The 19,031-nt window shown below is 40.7% G+C and overlaps 1 protein-coding gene across 1 annotated transcript in view; it reads right to left on the bottom strand.

The window, feature by feature from the left end:
* Positions 1-740: 740 nt before the first annotated feature.
* The window catches only part of bmp1a (bone morphogenetic protein 1a), a 41,721-nt gene continuing 23,430 nt past the window's right edge, over positions 741-19,031 (bottom strand). The window contains exons 8-21 of the mRNA XM_086075695.1: positions 15,849-15,973; positions 13,427-13,542; positions 13,155-13,257; positions 11,590-11,706; positions 11,085-11,230; positions 10,791-10,986; positions 9,221-9,346; positions 6,656-6,816; positions 6,336-6,516; positions 5,559-5,684; positions 5,320-5,447; positions 3,676-3,889; positions 3,352-3,602; positions 741-1,890 (exon numbers count right to left, since the gene is read on the bottom strand). Coding sequence (XP_085931821.1) covers positions 1,756-1,890; positions 3,352-3,602; positions 3,676-3,889; positions 5,320-5,447; positions 5,559-5,684; positions 6,336-6,516; positions 6,656-6,816; positions 9,221-9,346; positions 10,791-10,986; positions 11,085-11,230; positions 11,590-11,706; positions 13,155-13,257; positions 13,427-13,542; positions 15,849-15,973 — 2,125 coding nt within the window. The 3' untranslated portion in view covers positions 741-1,755. The remainder of the gene's footprint in view (positions 1,891-3,351; positions 3,603-3,675; positions 3,890-5,319; positions 5,448-5,558; positions 5,685-6,335; positions 6,517-6,655; positions 6,817-9,220; positions 9,347-10,790; positions 10,987-11,084; positions 11,231-11,589; positions 11,707-13,154; positions 13,258-13,426; positions 13,543-15,848; positions 15,974-19,031) is intronic.

Raw genomic sequence — 19,031 nt, 5'->3', positions numbered from 1 at the left:
GGAGGCGGGACTTCCGGGTTTCACACATCAGCTGTGACTCCGCCTTAGTGCACCTCGGTTGCGCGTTCCCGTCGGGAGCGCGCGGTTGGGAGGGGAGGGGGTGCGATTGTTGTAACGCGGCCAGCAGGAGCTGGAAAGGGCGCCGATGTATGAAACCCGGAAGTCCTGGCATCTTCCCCATTTGAAAGCCAAACGCTGGTTTAAAACCCTAATTTGAAAGCTGAACCCTAATTGGACAACTTTGAAATCCTAATTAAAATCCTTAATTTAAAACCCTAACTTTAGTTTAAACCCCTATTTTTAACAATATCTTAAAACCCAACCAGTAAATTAACAGATTTTTTTTTTTTTTAATTATTGTTGAATATTTTAGATGCTGAACAAATGGGCCCGTTTATTAGTAACAGAGTGAAAATTATTAAATTTATGTAATAATTTATTTGATGATATATGTTGTATTAACATTACGGCATATTGTACAGTAACTGATTGTCTCACACTTGTTTATCCGTGCAGTTTCTGTAATATGAATTAAACGCAGAAGAGATTTGCTTGAACAATAGTACATAATTCAACGACCAATGATTGAACACGAGAAGGCTACAGTTGACCATTTACATTATTTACCGTCACAACTACAATAAATAAGCAGGCTCACTTGGTTCTTGAGAAATACTTCATTAGAGCATTAAAAAGGCATTTGTCTTTTTTCCTCCTGTAAAAGTGTAAAAAGACGGACACATAAGTCATCTCTTTATTACCCCACGTCACACGGCACACACAATGTTCAAGTATGCCTGAGGAACTAAAATGGAGCAAGTGGGGAAGAAAGAGAAAAAAAAGAAAGAAACAAAAAACAATGTTGAATAAGAGAGATAAAATGCATTTAAAAATAAGTGAACTGGCATCGCATTTCACAAAAATTCATTTCATAGACGCTCAATGATTTTGGAACAATTCACTGTAAAGTGCTAACTGGTTTGAGCTGAGAAAAAAAACAAAGCACATGTTCCCTTACAAAGATCACACACACACGCGCACACGCACACTTTACACATCATGGAGGTACAGTAATGACCAACCAGAAGACCATGGACCACATTTCATTGATTAGTCCTTTAATAAGAAAAACTGCTTCCTTATGTTCCTTTTGTTAACGCTAACAGTGAGTGCGGCCGTCGCGTCGCCCGTTACACATGATGACACTTGTTCCTCTCCCACGACACGGCCCGCATCTCCGCAGTTCCTTCGTGATGATGATGATGATGATGATGATGAGGGTGGTCTGGTGCGGCGTGACAAGAGCAGGGATGGATCCGGCTGATGTCCGCCATTTCCTACTGGTCCTGAGAATCCACTGGTTTCCTTGTTGTGCCACGTTAGGAGGCACCTTTAAAAAAAAAAAAAAAAAAAAAAAGTAACAAAAAAACAACAACAGAATGAACCAGAATGGGAGGAGGGGGGGTCAGGTCAATAAACTCCCCGCCTCCCCCCGCCGCTGCTGCTGTCCACCAAAGCCCGATCCTAAAGGTCGTCAAAAGGTCAAAAGAAGCTGAATGGCTTTACTCCTCACAGTCTGCGGGGGGTGCCGGAGCCCCTGGGAGCTGAGGTGCGCTTGGCGGCGCTCTTGCGGCTGTTCTGGCGCGTCTGATTGGCGGTGGTGGCCGAAGGTTTCCGAGCGGTAGGCGGGAGCTTCCCTTTGGGGCCCCTCCGGGTGGCCCTCTGCCCCGCGCGGCCCCTTGCGGCCCCCACTCGTCACTTGCGCGAGTGCAGCGTGTCCTGGAACTTGGTGCTGGTGTAGCGCACGTGGAAGCCTTTCTTGTTGATGGTGTCGTCCGAGCGGAACTTGATCACGATGGAGTCGCCGGCCGAGTAGATCTCCTCGGGAGGCTTTGGGAAGCGGGACACGGACAAAAAAAAAAAGAAAAAGAAAAAGACAGTCGTCATCTTGCAGCTCAAATCCAAAATAATGTCACTCTTAGGCAGAAACTGATGCCTAAACGTAGTTTAGGTCTTTTTATTGTAACAAATCAAACCTCAGTACTTTTGCAAATTATTAACTCATATAAATTGTGTAAAATAGCTTGAAAGTGAATTATTTTTATTTTCTTTTTTTAACCAAAACTAACTAAATAAAGTAAACGCCCCCCCACCTCAAGTTAACTAAATAAAAACGAAGAATGTTAAAAAAAAAAAACTAACTGAAAGTACATTTTAAAAAAAACTAACTGAAAGTACATTTAAAAAAAAACTAACTGAAAGTACATTTAAAAAAAAAAAGGCCTTTTGTTTTCATCTTTTTCAATACATGAGCTTTCCTTTTTCTTTTAAATGCATTCATTTTGGTATTACTGTACAGCTGTACAGAAGAATGAGTGGCAAGCAGTCATTTGTGAATTAAAATGTACTTTTATTACACGATACTAGTTTATAGTTTTTTCCCCTCGACAAATACTGTTATTTATTTTAAATAAATAAATAGTAAAACTAATAAAAACTACAAAAAATACTGAAAAACACAATAAAAAAAACTTAAAAAAAATATGCTGTAAAAACAAATAAACTGAATAAAAGTTAAATAAAATAAAAACTAACTATAATGAACATTTTTATTTTTTTATAATTAACTCTGTGATGAATCTGATATTTGGCAGAAAAATATTTTTGCCCCCTGTTCTTTCAAGTTATATTTATTGTTGAGCTTTGGCAGTTTAAAATAAAAATAAATTTATTTTTTTTAAATTTCATTTCAATATCAAGCCAAATTGTTGTTTATTGTTATTATTTCCATAATTGTTTCCACGCAAAGATGCATTTTTTGGTCTCGGAAGGCTGACGAAGGAATCTCGAGACAGTTAACGAGTCATGTAAGTCATTAACTAATATTAGAATACGACCCCTGAAGGAAAAAGCCCAAAGGAAAAGAAGAAGAAGAAGAAGAATATACTGTAATTGCAAAACCTTTTTCTGGGAACAGCAACATACTAGCATCGTGCTATAATTCTCGCTTTAAAGTGCAAATTGTGACTTTAAAGTCAAAACTCTGACTTTAAAGTGCGAATTCTGACTTTAAAGTCAAAACTCTGACTTTAAAGTACGAATTCTGACTTTAAAGTCAAAACTCTGACTTTAAAGTGCGAATTCTGACTTTAAAGTCAAAACTCTGACTTTAAAGTACGAATTCTGACTTTAAAGTCAAAACTCTGACTTAAAGTGCGAATTCTGACTTTAAAGTCAAAACTCTGACTTTAAAGTACGAATTCTGACTTTAAAGTCAAAACTCTGACTTTAAAGTGCGAATTGTGACTTTAAAGTCCGAATGCTGCCAAACTTTTTTTCCCTCTCCCTTACCCCCGAGCCACAGTAGCGTCCCAGGCGCGGCGACTTGGTGTCGGCCCCGTCAAAGAGCTCCATGTAGTCGTAGCCGCAGTCCGCCTCCTCCTCGATCTCGAAGGTCTGGAAGATGAGCTCCACGCCGTAGCCTTTCTCGGCCGAGATCACCCACTGGCAGTCGGAGGCTCCGGGGTAGTTGTTGTCCCCGAACTGGGCGTGGGAGAACAGGTCCTTGGTCTTGACCTCAGCCTTCAGGCGACCGCCGCACTCTGCGCAGACAAAAAGTCAAGTCGGGACTAACTCACAGCCGAGGAGACAAACTTGCAAAGAGGCCATTTTCACCTGCACTGTGGGTCGCCTCGAACCCTTTCTTCTGCACGGAGTTGTCGGAGAAAAAGCGGATGAAGAGTTTGTTGCCGCCGGACGTGATGGGCTGCGGCTTCTTCGTGCCGCAGAAGCGACCGAGAGTTTGAGCTTTGCCGTCTTTGCCGTCGTAGATTTGGATGTGGTCGTAAGCGCACTCCAGATGAGCCTCCATGTCGATCTCGTTGAAAGCCTGCCCGGGAGGAAGAACGCTCGCGTTACAAAACACACCAAGCGCTTCTTATGATACAGTGGCAGGCCACTTCATTAGGTACACGCGCAATGCGAAAGCTGCGTTCAAAATGTTGCCTTCATAAAATAATGCACATTATAGCATTTTACTGAGTCGCTTAATGAAGTAGTAGTAGAAGAAACGGTATTCTTCTTTGTTTGTATCTGCATGACAGTATTATACTGCCTCCTGGTGGCCTAGATGGGCACACCGGACGATTTGAATTGCTGCATTAAATCGTAATCCACAAGATGTTTCATTTTTTATCTTCTATTTAATTTAGAGCTGTCAAACGATTACATTTTGTAATCAGATTAATCATATTTTAGAATTCGGATTAATCACGGTTAATCGCCAAATAAAAAAGGCCTTTTTTATCCCCAAAAAATTCCCGCCAAATTTGAAGAGCACCGGTTCCTTTTTCTAATCAATTAATTATTGCATAATTTAAAATTGAAAAAAAATGACCCCGATATTTTGACATGAACAAATATTCTAAATGTGATACGCAAACATTTATTAAAGGCTTTACTTTAATTCATGAAATTATGTTTATTGCTCAAACACAACCTGCGCTACGTAGCCATCCGCTGTCACGCTAAAGGCTAACCTATGGCCAATCTGCGTTAATTCATGATTAATGCTATCATTTAGTGATTAATTAATCAATTAACTAATTTAATTATATTATTACTCAATATTTTTATAATGCCCAATATTATCGTGCATACATTGTTTTTTTTAAGGGCGAGGGGACCGGAGGATGAAACTGATTCATGACATTTTGATCCATTTTGATCCATTTTGAATTGACTAAATTGACAATTTAGTCAATTCAAAACTTTTGAATTGACTAAATTGTCCATAGATATGAATGTGAGCGTGAAGTTTTTTTTTTTGTCTGTGTGTGCCTTGTGATTGGCTGCTGATCATCTCACACCTTGCTCAATGTATTTACAGGTACAGTGGTGCCTTGAAATACGAGCTTAATTCATTTCGTGGCAAACTCTCGTAACTTAAAACGTTCTCTCGTCTAAACATGGCATTCTGATTAATATTGCATTTGTGGGATATGAATAACGCCACTTGCTGTCAAATGAATGACATCACAGTTGCTCAGGGCTCAGGTAACGACCAATCACGGATTAGCTTGTGAACGTCACATGACCAGACTCCGAAAACAGGTCAGAGTGTTGATTGGATGTCATTTTCAGTCGACAAGCAAGTGGCAAAATGGCCGCCCCCCCCCGAGATAGATCAAAACGGGTGCTTAATTCCTATTCCGCAAATGTGATATTCATACGATATATTGGAATGACAAGAAGAACATGCAAACGCGACACACTCGCAATCCCGCAATGGAACCCCCAACCTCATACTATTTAACATACTATTTTGATCCGGTGGCCGGGCGTGGTGGTGAGCGCCCAGGTGCAGGCCTTCTTGCTGGGGTATTTATCCGGCCAGTTGGGACTGGTGATGGTACCGCTCACGCTGGTCACTGTGTGGTCGCAGCCGGCTGCGAAACGGCGAAAAACAAAATGGTGACGTTCAAACATAATAAGCAAGTGCATGAGGATCTGCGTACAAGAATGAAATCCTTCTTTTTTTATTTTTTTATTTTTTTTACCCTCTTTGCAGTCATGCTTGTTCTCGTGCAGCACAAAGCCGCTCCTGCACTGGCAGCTGTAGCTTCCGAAGGTGTTGACGCATTCGTGCCGGCAGCCGCCGTTCTCCTTGGAGCACTCGTCTTTGTCTGCGGACGCACAATCGCGACAATGACGGCCATTTTTGATAATATAGACGTCAAATATTCATTTGAATTATTTCTATTAGTTAAATTTTTTTTCCACTTTTGTTAACAAGAGTATGAAAACCTATAATTTGTTATTGTACATTTAGAACAGATATCAAATTTGTGATTAATCGTGAGTTAACTCGTGAAGTCATGCAATTAATTACGATTAAAAAATGTAATCGCCCGACGCTAATTTTTAATAATCTTTTCTTTTTTTAAATCGTCAGGCGGTTACATTTTTTTAATTGTAATTAATCACATGACTTCAATAGTTAACTCACGATTAATCATACATTTGATATCTGTTCTAAATGTACAATAAAAAACATTTCTAGGTTTTCATACTCTTAACCAAAGTGGAAAAAAATGTTAAACTAATAGAAATAGTTCAAATGAATTTTTGCCGTCAATGGCAGTGTTTACATTTTTGAATGATCGCTTCTACAGTATTCCTAGGAAATCACGATGTCCCATCTTTGATGAACTATTTTTAGACAAACAGTCTTCTTTTGCTTATTGATTATGCCCTTATTTATTTTGATGTTGTACAAAAACCAGCTGGACAAGCTGCTGCGAAAAAGAGCAACAACTTGAGCTTGATGAACTCACCTGAGAAGAACTGTGCTTTAAACCCCTTTTTGGACACGGTGTTGTCAGACTTGAACTCAATGCGCATGTTGTTGTACTGGGAGGTGATGGCTTCGGGTTTCTCGGCGCCGCAGAACTTCCCGTGCAGCCTGGAATCTGCCGAGAGTCCGCTGCGCACCTCCACGTAGTCGTACTTGCAAACCTGAGCACGGATACGAAGCCAGATAAAGTCGCTGCCGCGCGACATATACGGAGAGGACGGTGGCGAGGCGGGCGCGGTGACAAAAAGGAAAACAGAACAAACCCACCCAGCGCCGATACATAAGAACCCGAGTGCTCACGTCATTGCCCTCAGTCTCGAAGACGTCAAAGAGCAGAGTGATGCGGTACTGCGTGGGGGCCACCAGCTGCCAGATGCAGTTCTTGTTGGGCGGGTATTCCCTGGGCCAGCCGGGGCTGGTGATGGAGCCGTTCAGCTTGGTGATGAAGCCGCCGCATGCAGCTGCGCACCAGAGAGGAAAACGGGAGGCATTTGATACGAGGCAAAGAAGCAAAGAGGCAAACTAGCCATTCCGCGTTCCACCAATGACTATCTGGTCTGCCGCGGGGGGGGGTTGAGGAATGCTAAGGGTGAATTATGTAATGTAGCATTGTGCTACAACAACAGCTGCTACGCCTTAACTTGGCTAATCTTAGTTAACTTATTCGCTGCCATTGACGGTTATAAACGTCCAAAAATCATTTGAACTATTTCTATTAGTTTAACATTTTTTCTACTTTTGTTAACAAGAGTATGAAAAGCTAGAATTGTTTTTATTGCACATTTAGAACAGATATAAAATTTGTGATTAATCAAGAGTTAACTATTGAAGTCATGCGATTAATTACGATAAAAAAATTGGTATCGCCTGACGCCCCTAATTTTTAATAATCATCTCATCAGGTGATTACAATTTGTTTAATTATAATTAATCGCATGACTTCACTAGTTAACTCACGATTATTCACAAATTTTATATCTGTTCTAAATGTACAATACGTTTTTTTCTAGGTTTTCATACTCTTGTTAACAAAAGTGGAATTTTTTTTAAACTAATAGAAATAGTTCAAATTAATTTTTGACGTTTATAGCCGTCAATGGCAGTGAATGAGTCCATATGAATGCTCAGTAGTGACTTTCAAGGTATGTGTGGAAAAAAGACACAAAGCTATTTTGTTAGTTTGTTTGTGAGACAACACTTACACAATATATACACAACTTATAATAACTATATGATAGCGCCATGTCACACGTTTTTATAACCATAATCAACACAAAATACAGTTGATATAATTACATTAGGGGTGTCAGGCAATTAAAATATTTTATCATAATTAATCGCATGACTTCAATAGTTAACTCAAAATTAATCAAACATTTTATATCTGTTCTAAAAGTACAATAAAAATGTCATAGTCTTGTTAACATAAAGGTGTACTTTTTTTTAAACTAATAGAAATATGGCTGCATCTTTTAGTCATTAATACAGCAATTATAAATAATTCATAAAATTTAGTTTAAATTAAAAAGATGTACTGTACTGTAAAAAAAATGAATGTGATATTGATTTGTGTTGGTCATATTTCTGCCACTAGATGGCATAATTGCATTCATAAGACGTTGGTGACCGCTCAGTGCATTTTTCCTTTTCATATCAAGAGCTATCTAATCTTTAACATGAAGTAACTTGTAATATTGTGCTCATTTTTCAAATTGGAAAATACAAATTGACCGCAGTCTACACAAATATATGCATTATTATTCAATTAAATGAATTATTATTTTTTTGACGTGGACGTATCTGCTGCGTTGCGACTGGAATTCCCCCAGTACAAGCTTTCCAAGTAAGGGGCGGTCATTAATCGCACGTTAAAAAAATGAGTGGCGTTAAAGGAACTTTAAATTAACTCAAAATGAACGCACTCATTTTGACTCCTAAATTATATACACGACATATTTATACAACTAATGGCTGCAGTTGTTTGTTTAAACTTAATTTTGCAGGCAACGCAAGCATACTCTGATTTACCATTTATTATTGTTATTCATTTTAGTGCTATGAAAGTGTTTTTATGTTTTGAGTTTAGTCACAATGCCTGTAAAAATCGCCATTCCGGCTTTTCGGTGCAAACAGCACAAAAATCCCCCCCAAAAAATGTTCTCCTTGTGATATCAACGTTTGAACATATTTTACAAGGGTGGGTTTAGATTCTTGGCTCTCAAATAACAGAATTGTGAAAAGCATTACAGAAAAAGAAATGGAATGCGATACCTTCTGTGCATAAACACGAACCGAGATTTGCCAACGCAGCATAAATGCACAGTTCGTACATACACAGCAGTTTGATGTAATCAAAACCGTCAACGTCAACACAGCCATATTTGGAAACGCATGACTTGAAATGGAAATAGTCAAGAGAAATCAGATATAGGCATTAAATGGAATTAGCCACTTGGAGCTGCTGTGTAAATCCAAAACCATTCGATCAAATCTTATTATGGAAAGTGATTGATAAGAAGTGCAATACTACTAAGGATAATCATTTTGGAAATCTTTCTTAAAACTTTCTATTGCTTTCTTAAAAGCAATTTATGCTGTCTGTGTGAAAACGCACATACAGCATCTGCTGCAATAAATATCCTGCTTTATTGAATAAAAAAAATAATAATAATTTTTTTTAGATTTAAACCTTTTTGATATAATTTTAGTTATTTTTTTAAACTAAAATAAAACTAAAAATGTCCTGTTTTCGCCTTTGTCACATGCTTCGACGTATATTTCTGTCAAGTCGAGTGCGCTCTCCAGCGTGAGGCGCGGGTTTGGCGGTTCGGTGAAAATGAAACGAGAAAACATCATCCAACGTACCCTCACAGCTGCGCTTGTCAGCAGCCAGCTCGTAGCCCGGGTCGCAGGCGCACTTGTAGCTGCCCAGCGTGTTGACACAGCGTTGCTCACAGCGACCGTTGTCCGGCTTGGAGCACTCATCCATCTCTGAAAGACAAAGATATGGTAGGAGCCTTTTAGCGGGGCCCCCCCTGCTTCCATGGGGCTGGAGCAGACATCCTCCAAACAAGGAGGTTCACACAGAAAAAAAAGTGCCCCCCCCACAAAAAAAAAAAAGTTTGGCATTTTTAATTAGAAAAAAAACATTGTGGAGAAATTTTTAATGTAAAATGTAATTAACTGGTTTTATAAAGTGCTCTGTAATTACTATACGTATTATAGTATTTGAGTGTTGGATGTGTGCCTTTAAGAGGCGTGGCCTAGTGAGTGAAGCCAAGAACTGGAGTCTGTTCGTATTTGTGTGAGCGTCGTCGTGAGGTGCAGCTTACAGCAGTTTTTTTTTCGTGAGAGTTCAGATTTTTTTATTTGTGTGTTTGCCCCGTGCAATAAAAAGTCCATCAGGCACTGCGGCTCACCTTGCCCACATATGAGGGCATTCCAGTACCACAATTGTTCCATTTGTCCTCACTTCACTTGTATTTGAAGCTTGCTTTGAGCCAAGATGAATACAGTTAAGGAAAATGAATGAAATAACGAAAATTTAAATAGAAAAATATTATGAATGCCAACATTAACGAAATAAATAAAATTGAGGGTTTTAAAACAACTAACTGAAGTGCGATTTTTGACATTTTAGTTTAAAAAAATAACTAAAATTATATCAAAAATGTCCTGTTTTCGCCTTTGTCAATTAATTTAACAAATGAGATTTGGGGTTGATTTTAAATATATTTACTTCAGTATTACTGCACGTTTCACATTGAAAACAATTTAAAAGCTAACTAACACAACTCAAAATGAAATCAAACCAAATATCATTAAAAATCCAGAACCATAATAATAATTCTGCTTGGAACTAAACTTTTGTTCTCCAAAACAAGCAAAGTGAAAGCTCTTCAAACATCAAGTCTGAAATATTTTAAAACGAATCACAAATGATGCCAGCATGAGCATATCATGCAGGACTTCAGCCAATCTCGTTAACATCTCGTTAACATCCCTGATTAGCAGCTAGCATGAGATAGCCAATGATTTCAAATGACTGCATTGTGACACAATGTCTCGTGAGAGATCATTAGGTTAAATGAGCGAATGTCACTTTAGTTACATGGTGACAGTCCGAACAATTAAACGCTCTTTAACTACGACCGCTGTCACCACACATATTTTTATTTAATTATTTCAGGACTCTTGTTTGGTGGTGTGAGGTTCGATTTTTTCTAATGCAAAACATGTGCCTTACGTGGCTGTCTTCAAATATTGCTTGGACAGTAAATAAAGGCTTCACGATAGCAACCTCCAACTTGCAAGAAACGAGTTTGACCTTTAACCTGGAACCCACTGCGATTTTGAACGATAATGCCAAACACATTACTTCTTCGATACACATGCTAAAATTCCCTCCCAGCGTTCCCAACCTTTCAACTCTGACCTTTGAAGAAGTTGGCTGCAAATCCGGCCTTGTTGACGGAGCCATCTGAAACAAATTTCATCCACAGCTGGTTGGAGCTGGTTTTGATGTCATCTGGTTTGTCATAGCCGCAGAAGCGGCCCAGCAGGGGGCTGCTCTCGGAGTTCCCGTCACGCACCTCCAGGTAGTCGTATGCGCAACTGTCATGTCTCTCGATCTGCGTAAACACAAGGTTTGTTTTTGGGGCCGGGGGGGGGCAGTGGACCAAATTTGGGAGAACGCATGCATGAGGGTTTGCCGGGGGCGGGGCCTTACTTCAAAGGACTGGAAGGTAAGGCCCACGTGGAAGCCCTGAGCTACAGTAACCTTCCATACGCATCCTTTGTTCGGCCTGTAGTCATCCGGGTAGTTGGGGGACTGGATCTGGCCACTGTCCTTCTTCACCTCCCCACCGCAGATGGCTGCACGTGACAGGAAGAAAAGAATCCAAAACTGGCTTAATAGCAAAATGATTAACGTGTGCTTTAAGAAAATAAAACGTGTGCACACTGATCGGATTTTCGCAATGTGGATTAGTGGAAATGCCTCACGCACACACACACACACAAGCTTCTGCATGGCCTGGAAACAATAGAGCCGATTCTGACGGCCGGCCAAAATCTGATTAATGCAGCATAAAGTGGCTGACACATCAGCAGAACGGCTGCCAAAAAAAAAGGAGGATATTACTGCAGCTTGGAGGCGGATGTGTGAGTTCACTCCGCTGAGCGACGTCGCCGACGCTGAGGCGGAGAGGTCGGGAGGTCGAGGGCGGGCTTACCCTCATAAACGGCAGAGAAACCTTTTCCCACCCAGTTGCTGCTGCTGCGGAACTCGATCCACAGACGGCTGTCGGTTGAGATGATTGGCTCGGGCAGTTTGTCGCCGCAAAATCGGCCTGGATCACAAAGTGGGGGGGGGGGGGTGGTGGGGGGGACAGGACTTTAAAGTTTCATACAATTTGAGCAGAGTTACATGACAAACTTAAGTCATTCACTCCCAGCAATTTTCACTGAAGCAACCCCCTTCGCTTCAGGTTGTTTTAATGAGTTTTGACTCATTTTGCAAGGTCCATAGAATACTGTGTTCTATTGTTATAAAAATATGGAACCTACCAAAAGAAAGATTAGAGTCCCTTCTTTTCGTTTTGCAGCAATTAGCATTAGAATATAGCTTAATTTCATCATTATTCACAAATCTGTTTAAAACTGTGGGGGAAAACCGCTTTTTTTTCAACAGGGCCCTGGTTGATCTCTTATACTCAGCTGCCATCTGCTGGCAGTTTTTTTTGTAATAACTACCATTGCTTTCAGCGACCTCTTCATGTCAGAAGCTTTATCAAAGCTCTAGCAGAAAAAACAAAACAGAACATAAAAAACGTATAAATAGGTTTTTGGGAGTGAAGAACAAAGTATTTAAAACATGTTTTGGGTTTGAATGAGTTAAAAGCAAACGTCGACCCAAAAACGTTCTTTACAATAATAGCCCCACAAGTTTAAACACAGTATTCTGATTATTGTTTTGTTTGCGAAATATGAATTAAGCAGAAAAAAGTTTTTATCCATCTTGGGGCGGCGGCCATTTTGCCACTTGCTGTCGACTGAGAATGACATCACAGTTGCTCAGGGCTCGGGTAACGACCAATCACGGCTCAGTTTCAGAAAACAGGAGATCCGTGATTGGTTGGCCTTCAGGCGGATGGCTCGGCTTCGGAAAGCAGGTGAGCCGTGATTGGTCGTTACCCGAGCCCTGAGCAACTGTGATGTCATTCTCAGTCGACAGCAAGTGGCTAAAATGGCCGCGCCCTGAGATGGATAAAAACAACTGCATTTTGCTGCTTAACTCATATTCCACAAACGTATTATTAATCAGAATGCTGTGTTTTGACTAGTGGGACATACAAATATTATTGTAATTTGTCAATATAATTTTTTGGTTGACCTTCACTTTTAAAGGGGCAAATGCAGCTACATTTGCCTCCAAAGCCAAAAACACAACAGGTTTTTTCAGTACTATGTCACAATATTTTTTTCCTTTGTCTCACTCGCTTTCTTTCAAATCAAAACCACTCCAGCGCAGTTTTTTTTCCACTGCTTGCGTTGCCAAAGTAGATGCTCATGTGGGACATATTGTTCACCGTACACAAAGGAAATGTGCTCCTAAAAATCCATATGGAAAATGCTTTGCGGCGAGTTTCGTTGCGACGCGACGCCAAACGAATAACGTCAGACGTAGTCATGTCAAAACATTATTACAGTTGGACTCCAAAAAAACATGTCACATCTGTAACGTGAAAAACAAAAAAAAAGGTGAATTCATGGAGCAGTTCAAATGAATGAAAATGACCTTTGAGGGGCGCCTTCCTCCAATACCCATCCCTGATTTCCACATGGTCATACCAGCACAGGTGACTCCTGTACAGATCCATGGAGGTGAAGTTCAGAATGATCTTTAAAAACCGAGAGAGAGGGCTGATTATTGACACGAAATGGGACAAAGGTCAACACAGCGATAAAACCTTGGGAAGAGAGACAGCGACAGCACATCAACAGAGAGCAGCGTTTGTTTTAGGGCGTCACGCGGCCCATTTTGGCCTTTTCCCGCGCGCGCTCGCTCACCTTTTCTCCTGGCGTGACGGATATTCTCCAGATGCAGTGCATGTAGGCCGAGTACCCGTTGGGGAATCCCGGAGAGGAAAAATTCCCGTTGCTATCCTGCAGACTGTCCCCACATCCTGTCCGCAGAGACAAACACAAAAAGGACCCGCACGTTAATGTCATGTGGGACAGCACACATCGACACATTTTCGGAGCCAAGCAGAATGTCGTATTTGCCGCTGAATTAGTAGCCTGTCATAAAAAAAACCAAAAAGGTATTTTACTTCTAAGCAACACTTTGGAGAATTTTTTTTTACGTCGTTATATGTGACATCGTCCACGTTTGGTTTGGAGCAACAGTTTTAGAAGAAATCTTAATTTTGACTAAAATTAAGCCATCATTTAGTCATCTGTTTGTATTTTAGTTTGAATCCAATTTTAGTCGACTAAATTGACAATTTAGTTCATCTTCCTGACTTTTATCCAGAAAATGACAACACATGAACTGACAATAATATGCCGTCTCGTAATTTAGTTTTCACCCAAGAAAAAAAAAATAGTGCATAATTGCTTGATATTAATTCTTACAGCTGCACAACGCATGCAAGCATGTTTGAACACGAAATAAAGTGAAACTGAACCGTTTCTGAGTGGTTCTTTTCTCCCACCCGCGTTTCATTCCTCCTGATGTTGTTTTCATTTTCGTTTTAGTCATTGACAAAATTGTCAGTCAATTTTAGTTGTCGTTATCGTCTCAATGAATGGCTTTTATTTTAGTTTTTCGTTTGAATTTTTTTTTTCGGGACGGAAATTTTATGAACATTTTTTCGTCGACAAAATGATCATTGGAAGTGAGGAGGAAGACAAAAGACTTATCACTGTGATTTAAGAATAGGCAATAATAATTACTTTACCTCAGAGAAAATGTTATTAATCGGCTTTTATGAGACATTTGGGTGTCCCTGAAAATCTCAGGGCTACAGGAAATTGCTTGTGGTTTGCCTCATAGCAAGTGTGAGGCAGAATACCGACTGCCTCACCTTGGCAAAACATTTAATACACAAACATTAAATTATACATCAGTCTGTCTGTGGAAAAATGATCATGCATATTAAAAATGTCTGAAAAAGATGCCAGAAACAGGCACTTGCCAATTACAAGACTCCTCAACTGGGTTCAAATGGGATTGCGCAATCGGAGGTGAGGCTCCGCCTCCCCTGTGTCCCTGAGAACATTTAATAGGTAAAAAAAAAAAAAAAGGCCCTGCTTTTATTGTTGAACGTGCGGCGATGATGAGCTCACAAATGAGACGCTCTCTCAAAGCATCCTCTGAAAATAAACCTGGCCCGCTATAAATAATCCGTCTCTCCAGAGGATGCGATACATTATGCACGTGATGCACTTGCTTAACTGGCAAAATTAAGCATGCGGGCGCCAGGAGGGGGAAAAAGGGAAGGCCGAAGATGTGTTTAATTCGGCGAAATTTACGGAGCGTGGATTTGCATCTTGCGCTGGGAGACCCCTTCGTTATTGCCGCTCTTGTTATTTGAACTGTTTCACGTAGCAGGAGAAATTTAAAAGCTCTCCCCCAGCTGTAGCTCGATAGCGTGTCAATGGATAACAAGGAAGCCCTTAGTGATGAGTTGTGGGTAATAATGGGAAACGGTTAGAAACTACTCGGGGGGGGGGGGGGGCGGGGGGGGCTTTGATGACAAACATTTCCAGGAATGGAGCTTGAATGGGAGATTCGTGGCCTGTGGACGTTTTTTTTTTTTGTTGGTTTCCAGGAAAACATCGCTACTGCCACATCACAGGGGGGGGGTTTCTTCCTTCCTTTCTTCCTTCCAAGACCGTCATTGAGGGAGATGACGTCGGGCAAAATACAGATGTATATACTGAACACTCATCTGTGTATATATATATAGGTCCATTTAAGGTTCAAACCGCCAGCTCGAGCCTCGCCTGCAAAGCCTCGCCAGCTGGTTTGACTTTACAAGCCGTCGCCATGTTGTTTGACAGCTCAGCTATCCCGACCTGACCTATAATCAAACTGCGTGACATCAAATCCGTTCCCGACGTTAGCGCAATCGATCCTGTTTACATCACGCAGTGTACACAAAAGGGCTTCACAAAAAAAGGCGGACGAGCTTATGTAACCCGCCTCGCCGTGCGGCGGTTTACTTTGTGAATCACGACCGCCGTGTATCTGCGATGACTTCCTGTTGCCGGGTAGTGTTTACGCTCCTCTCCGCTCGGGAGTCTGGGATGGCTGGTCGCGCGCACGCAGCCGCGCCACATCAATAAGTAGAAGACTGGCTATTCGCCACCCAGTTAGGAGATGCATCGAGGGAAAGCGGGACAACTGCAGATCTCTCACACATGTGCAAAAATAGACAGAAGGGGGGAACCCGGGGCAGACAGGATCTGCCATTTTTGGTCTTACTGGAGCATTTGTAGAGTTTGCGTGCCTGTGTGATATCCCCTTTGCTAAGTCTGGTTCTCTGGCCAATGGGTGGTCGCACACCATTCACGTCGTAGCGCGGCAGGATGGTGTCCAGGAAGATGCCCCTGCGATGCACAGAGAGGGAGACGGACGTTAGTGCCACATGACCCCTGGGAGCCCGTTCGAACAAGAATGCAGGATTTGGGATGAAAACTAAAAACACCGCACGGGGGAATTAAGTGTCTCCGGTGGTTTGCGAATGACTGAAAACAATGTGCACTGAATATAATATGCACAAGGCCTGCTCAAAAATGCTGGATTTTAATCCAGTTTCAACATAAGAGTGTTGCGTGAACCCGATGACCCCGACGCCATTATTTATGGAATCTGTGTTTTTAAAACGAGGGTCACCCACATGTTGCCCGTGGAAGCCAGAGGTCCTGTTTTTTGGAGTCATTTTTGGGGGGCTTGGTTTTTGTTTAATATTTCTATTTTCTGTTTTGTGAAATTATTTTTGTTCTGTTAAAAAAAAAAAAAGTTTTTTTGTTGTGTAATATTTCATGATTTTTTTTACTTTTCTTCTCTGATTTTTTTGAAAATGTTGCTTTTATATATATATATATATATGGCTTTGTTTTTGTTTTGATATTTTGATTTTCTGTTTTGTGTAATTATTTTTGTTCTGTTTAAAAAAAAAATTTTTTTAAATCAGTTTTTTGGTTTTTGTCTGATTTTTTTGAAAATGTTGCTTATATATATATATATATATATATATATATATATACATATATATATATATATATATATATATATATATATATATATATGGCTTTGTTTTTGTTTGATATTTCGATTTTCTGTTTTATGGAATATTTGCTTGCTTTTTTTTTTTAATACTTTTTTTTTCTTTTTATGTTTCACGATTTTGTGGAACACTTTTCTTCTCTGATTTTTTGGGAAATGTTTATATTCTGTCATTATATATATATATTTAAAAAACTGAAAAAAATAATTCAGAAAAAGAAAAAGAATATTATTTCAAAAAAACTGGTGGAGAATAAGAAAAAAAGAAAATAAATCCAAAAGAACGGGGAAAAAATGTATTCAGAAAAATGTTCTGTTGCAGCGATAATAATAATGTATCAAACTGGTACCCTGTCCCACTAATCAGAGTAGCAAAAAAAGTTGGTGACCCCACTTCAAAGCAATGTAAATATAATCAATAATATGTCATTTCCATGACTTTCATTGTTTGAATCCACTTGATCTCCATTTGAACTCTTCTCGCTTTTGATTCAAGTTGCACAATTTAGACGTTCACAGAACTTATTTTAATGCGCCGCCTTCAGATAGTTAAAAGTGTTCTGTCCCTCGTACCTTCACAAGAAACGATTGCCACACGTGGTAGGCCGACACCATTTCGCTCACCTCACTCATTTGTCCATGTGAAAAACGGCCAGTCATCACATTCCTGGCTTGCACATCATAACTTATCATTGACCTGAATCAACATGCACGGCCACACCCATCAGCATTGATTACGCACACTGCCACGGGACTTTCCTCATCTAAAGTGTTTTCATTGTTTGACATATGAACCATACATTGGCAATGTGCTCAACCTTTTTATAAGGAGTCATACGTCCTATCTTGAAGTGGAAAATGACAGAAATCGTTATCAAAAGGTCAGGTGCAGCATATTTGGCTTTACAAAAGGCCCGGGAGAGAAGAATGAGTCCCCGAAAGACTCTTTTCACACTGCTGTCTCATTTGACACTTTAGCTAGTTTCTCATCTCCATTTTTCTTCGAGGATTGGCGAGCGGCGAACCCGGTTCCCTGGTCGTTCCCATGGCGACGCGCCTGTCAATGCCAGGCGTGCGCAAACACTGCAGCCTGAGCTAACAGTTAAGACTCTTTCCTGCTCGCTTGTCTCTCTTTGAGCCTCCCGCATGTCCGTCCGTATATGCCGGTTCTCTGGAGAAGAGAAAAATACAAAACTCTCCTCCAGCCAGTGTCAGAGGAGACAAAGGGCACACTGGCAGGTCTCTATTCGAGTTGGCAGTGCTCCGCGGGGCTGATCCCCCAAAAAAAACATTTTGGAGTAAAGAACTCCATCTTGGGGCTAATGCAACGCAGACAAGACCATGGCACGGAGCCTTACTTGTCCCAAGAAGACAGCGAAAAACATGAAGAGGAACCATGAAATCTTCCAAACAATCTCCACAGTGAAAGCCGTGGCTTCCCACGGTGATTTCATGTACAACAAGATCCAGACATGGCACAGGTGAATCAGCCAATCAGCTCTCAGGAAAATCTGCTTGGAATGACTTGTGAAAAAGCTAACAAGTCTTCCAATAGAATTGTGCGAAACATTCCTTAGCAGTGGCAACCATTCCTCTCATGTCTTTACCGAGCAACACAAATCCACAAATTGGGACCGAATCAGCGCTGAAGTGAAACCAGACCCGGGGAAGATTATCAGCCTAACATACTTGAGGGCTCGGCCATTGTGTCGAAAGTTGCAACAGAACTTGGGAGATCAAGAGGTTAAATCCACATCTCGACCCGGAAAAGACTGCAGGCCGACTGAGGCTCAAGTATTCTGACAAGAGGTCTTACCAACTCATCAGGTGCAGAGGGTCGACAAAAGGTCCCGCAGCCCCAAGGCTAACTGGGTGTCTCGTAACTTCTGCCAAGTGCCAACTGTTACCTCCACGAGGGAGATTGTGGTTTCATCGTGGTTTGTTGTTGCATTTGTCACACCCTCACCGTCCATTTTTGAAACCCACCTTCAATATTTTGTTTATTCACACAATGGGGGTGGGAATCTTTGAATGCCTCACAATTCGATTCCGATTCCCATTTTTGGGTGCACGATTCGATTCGGAATCGATTTTCGATTACGAACGATTTTTGCTTCAAAATGATTTGATTGACAATGATTTTTGCTTCAATTTATAGATGTTCAAGGAATCGTAAAATAAAAATACTCCAGTCTGACTCGCTAATGCTAATTAGTGCGCTACTCGCGGCACTTTTATCACTCAACGGCTCCACGCTGAAAAAACTAAAACTTTTATTGCAATAACTTGATCGTGACTTTTCCCTTCGACTCTCTAATGTGGCTACAACTTAAGTGTATCAGACCGCTTGGAACCACACTGCCCCTAAGTGGCCATATC

The sequence above is a fragment of the Leptonotus elevatus genome, chromosome 5 (genome assembly GCF_054856555.1).
Source record: "Leptonotus elevatus isolate MCC_2025b chromosome 5, RoL_Lele_1.0, whole genome shotgun sequence".
NCBI classification, from domain to species: Eukaryota; Metazoa; Chordata; class Actinopteri; order Syngnathiformes; family Syngnathidae; genus Leptonotus; species Leptonotus elevatus.
The sequence above is the reverse complement of the archived record's forward strand: the minus strand, read 5'-3'. Positions and strand labels throughout refer to the sequence as shown.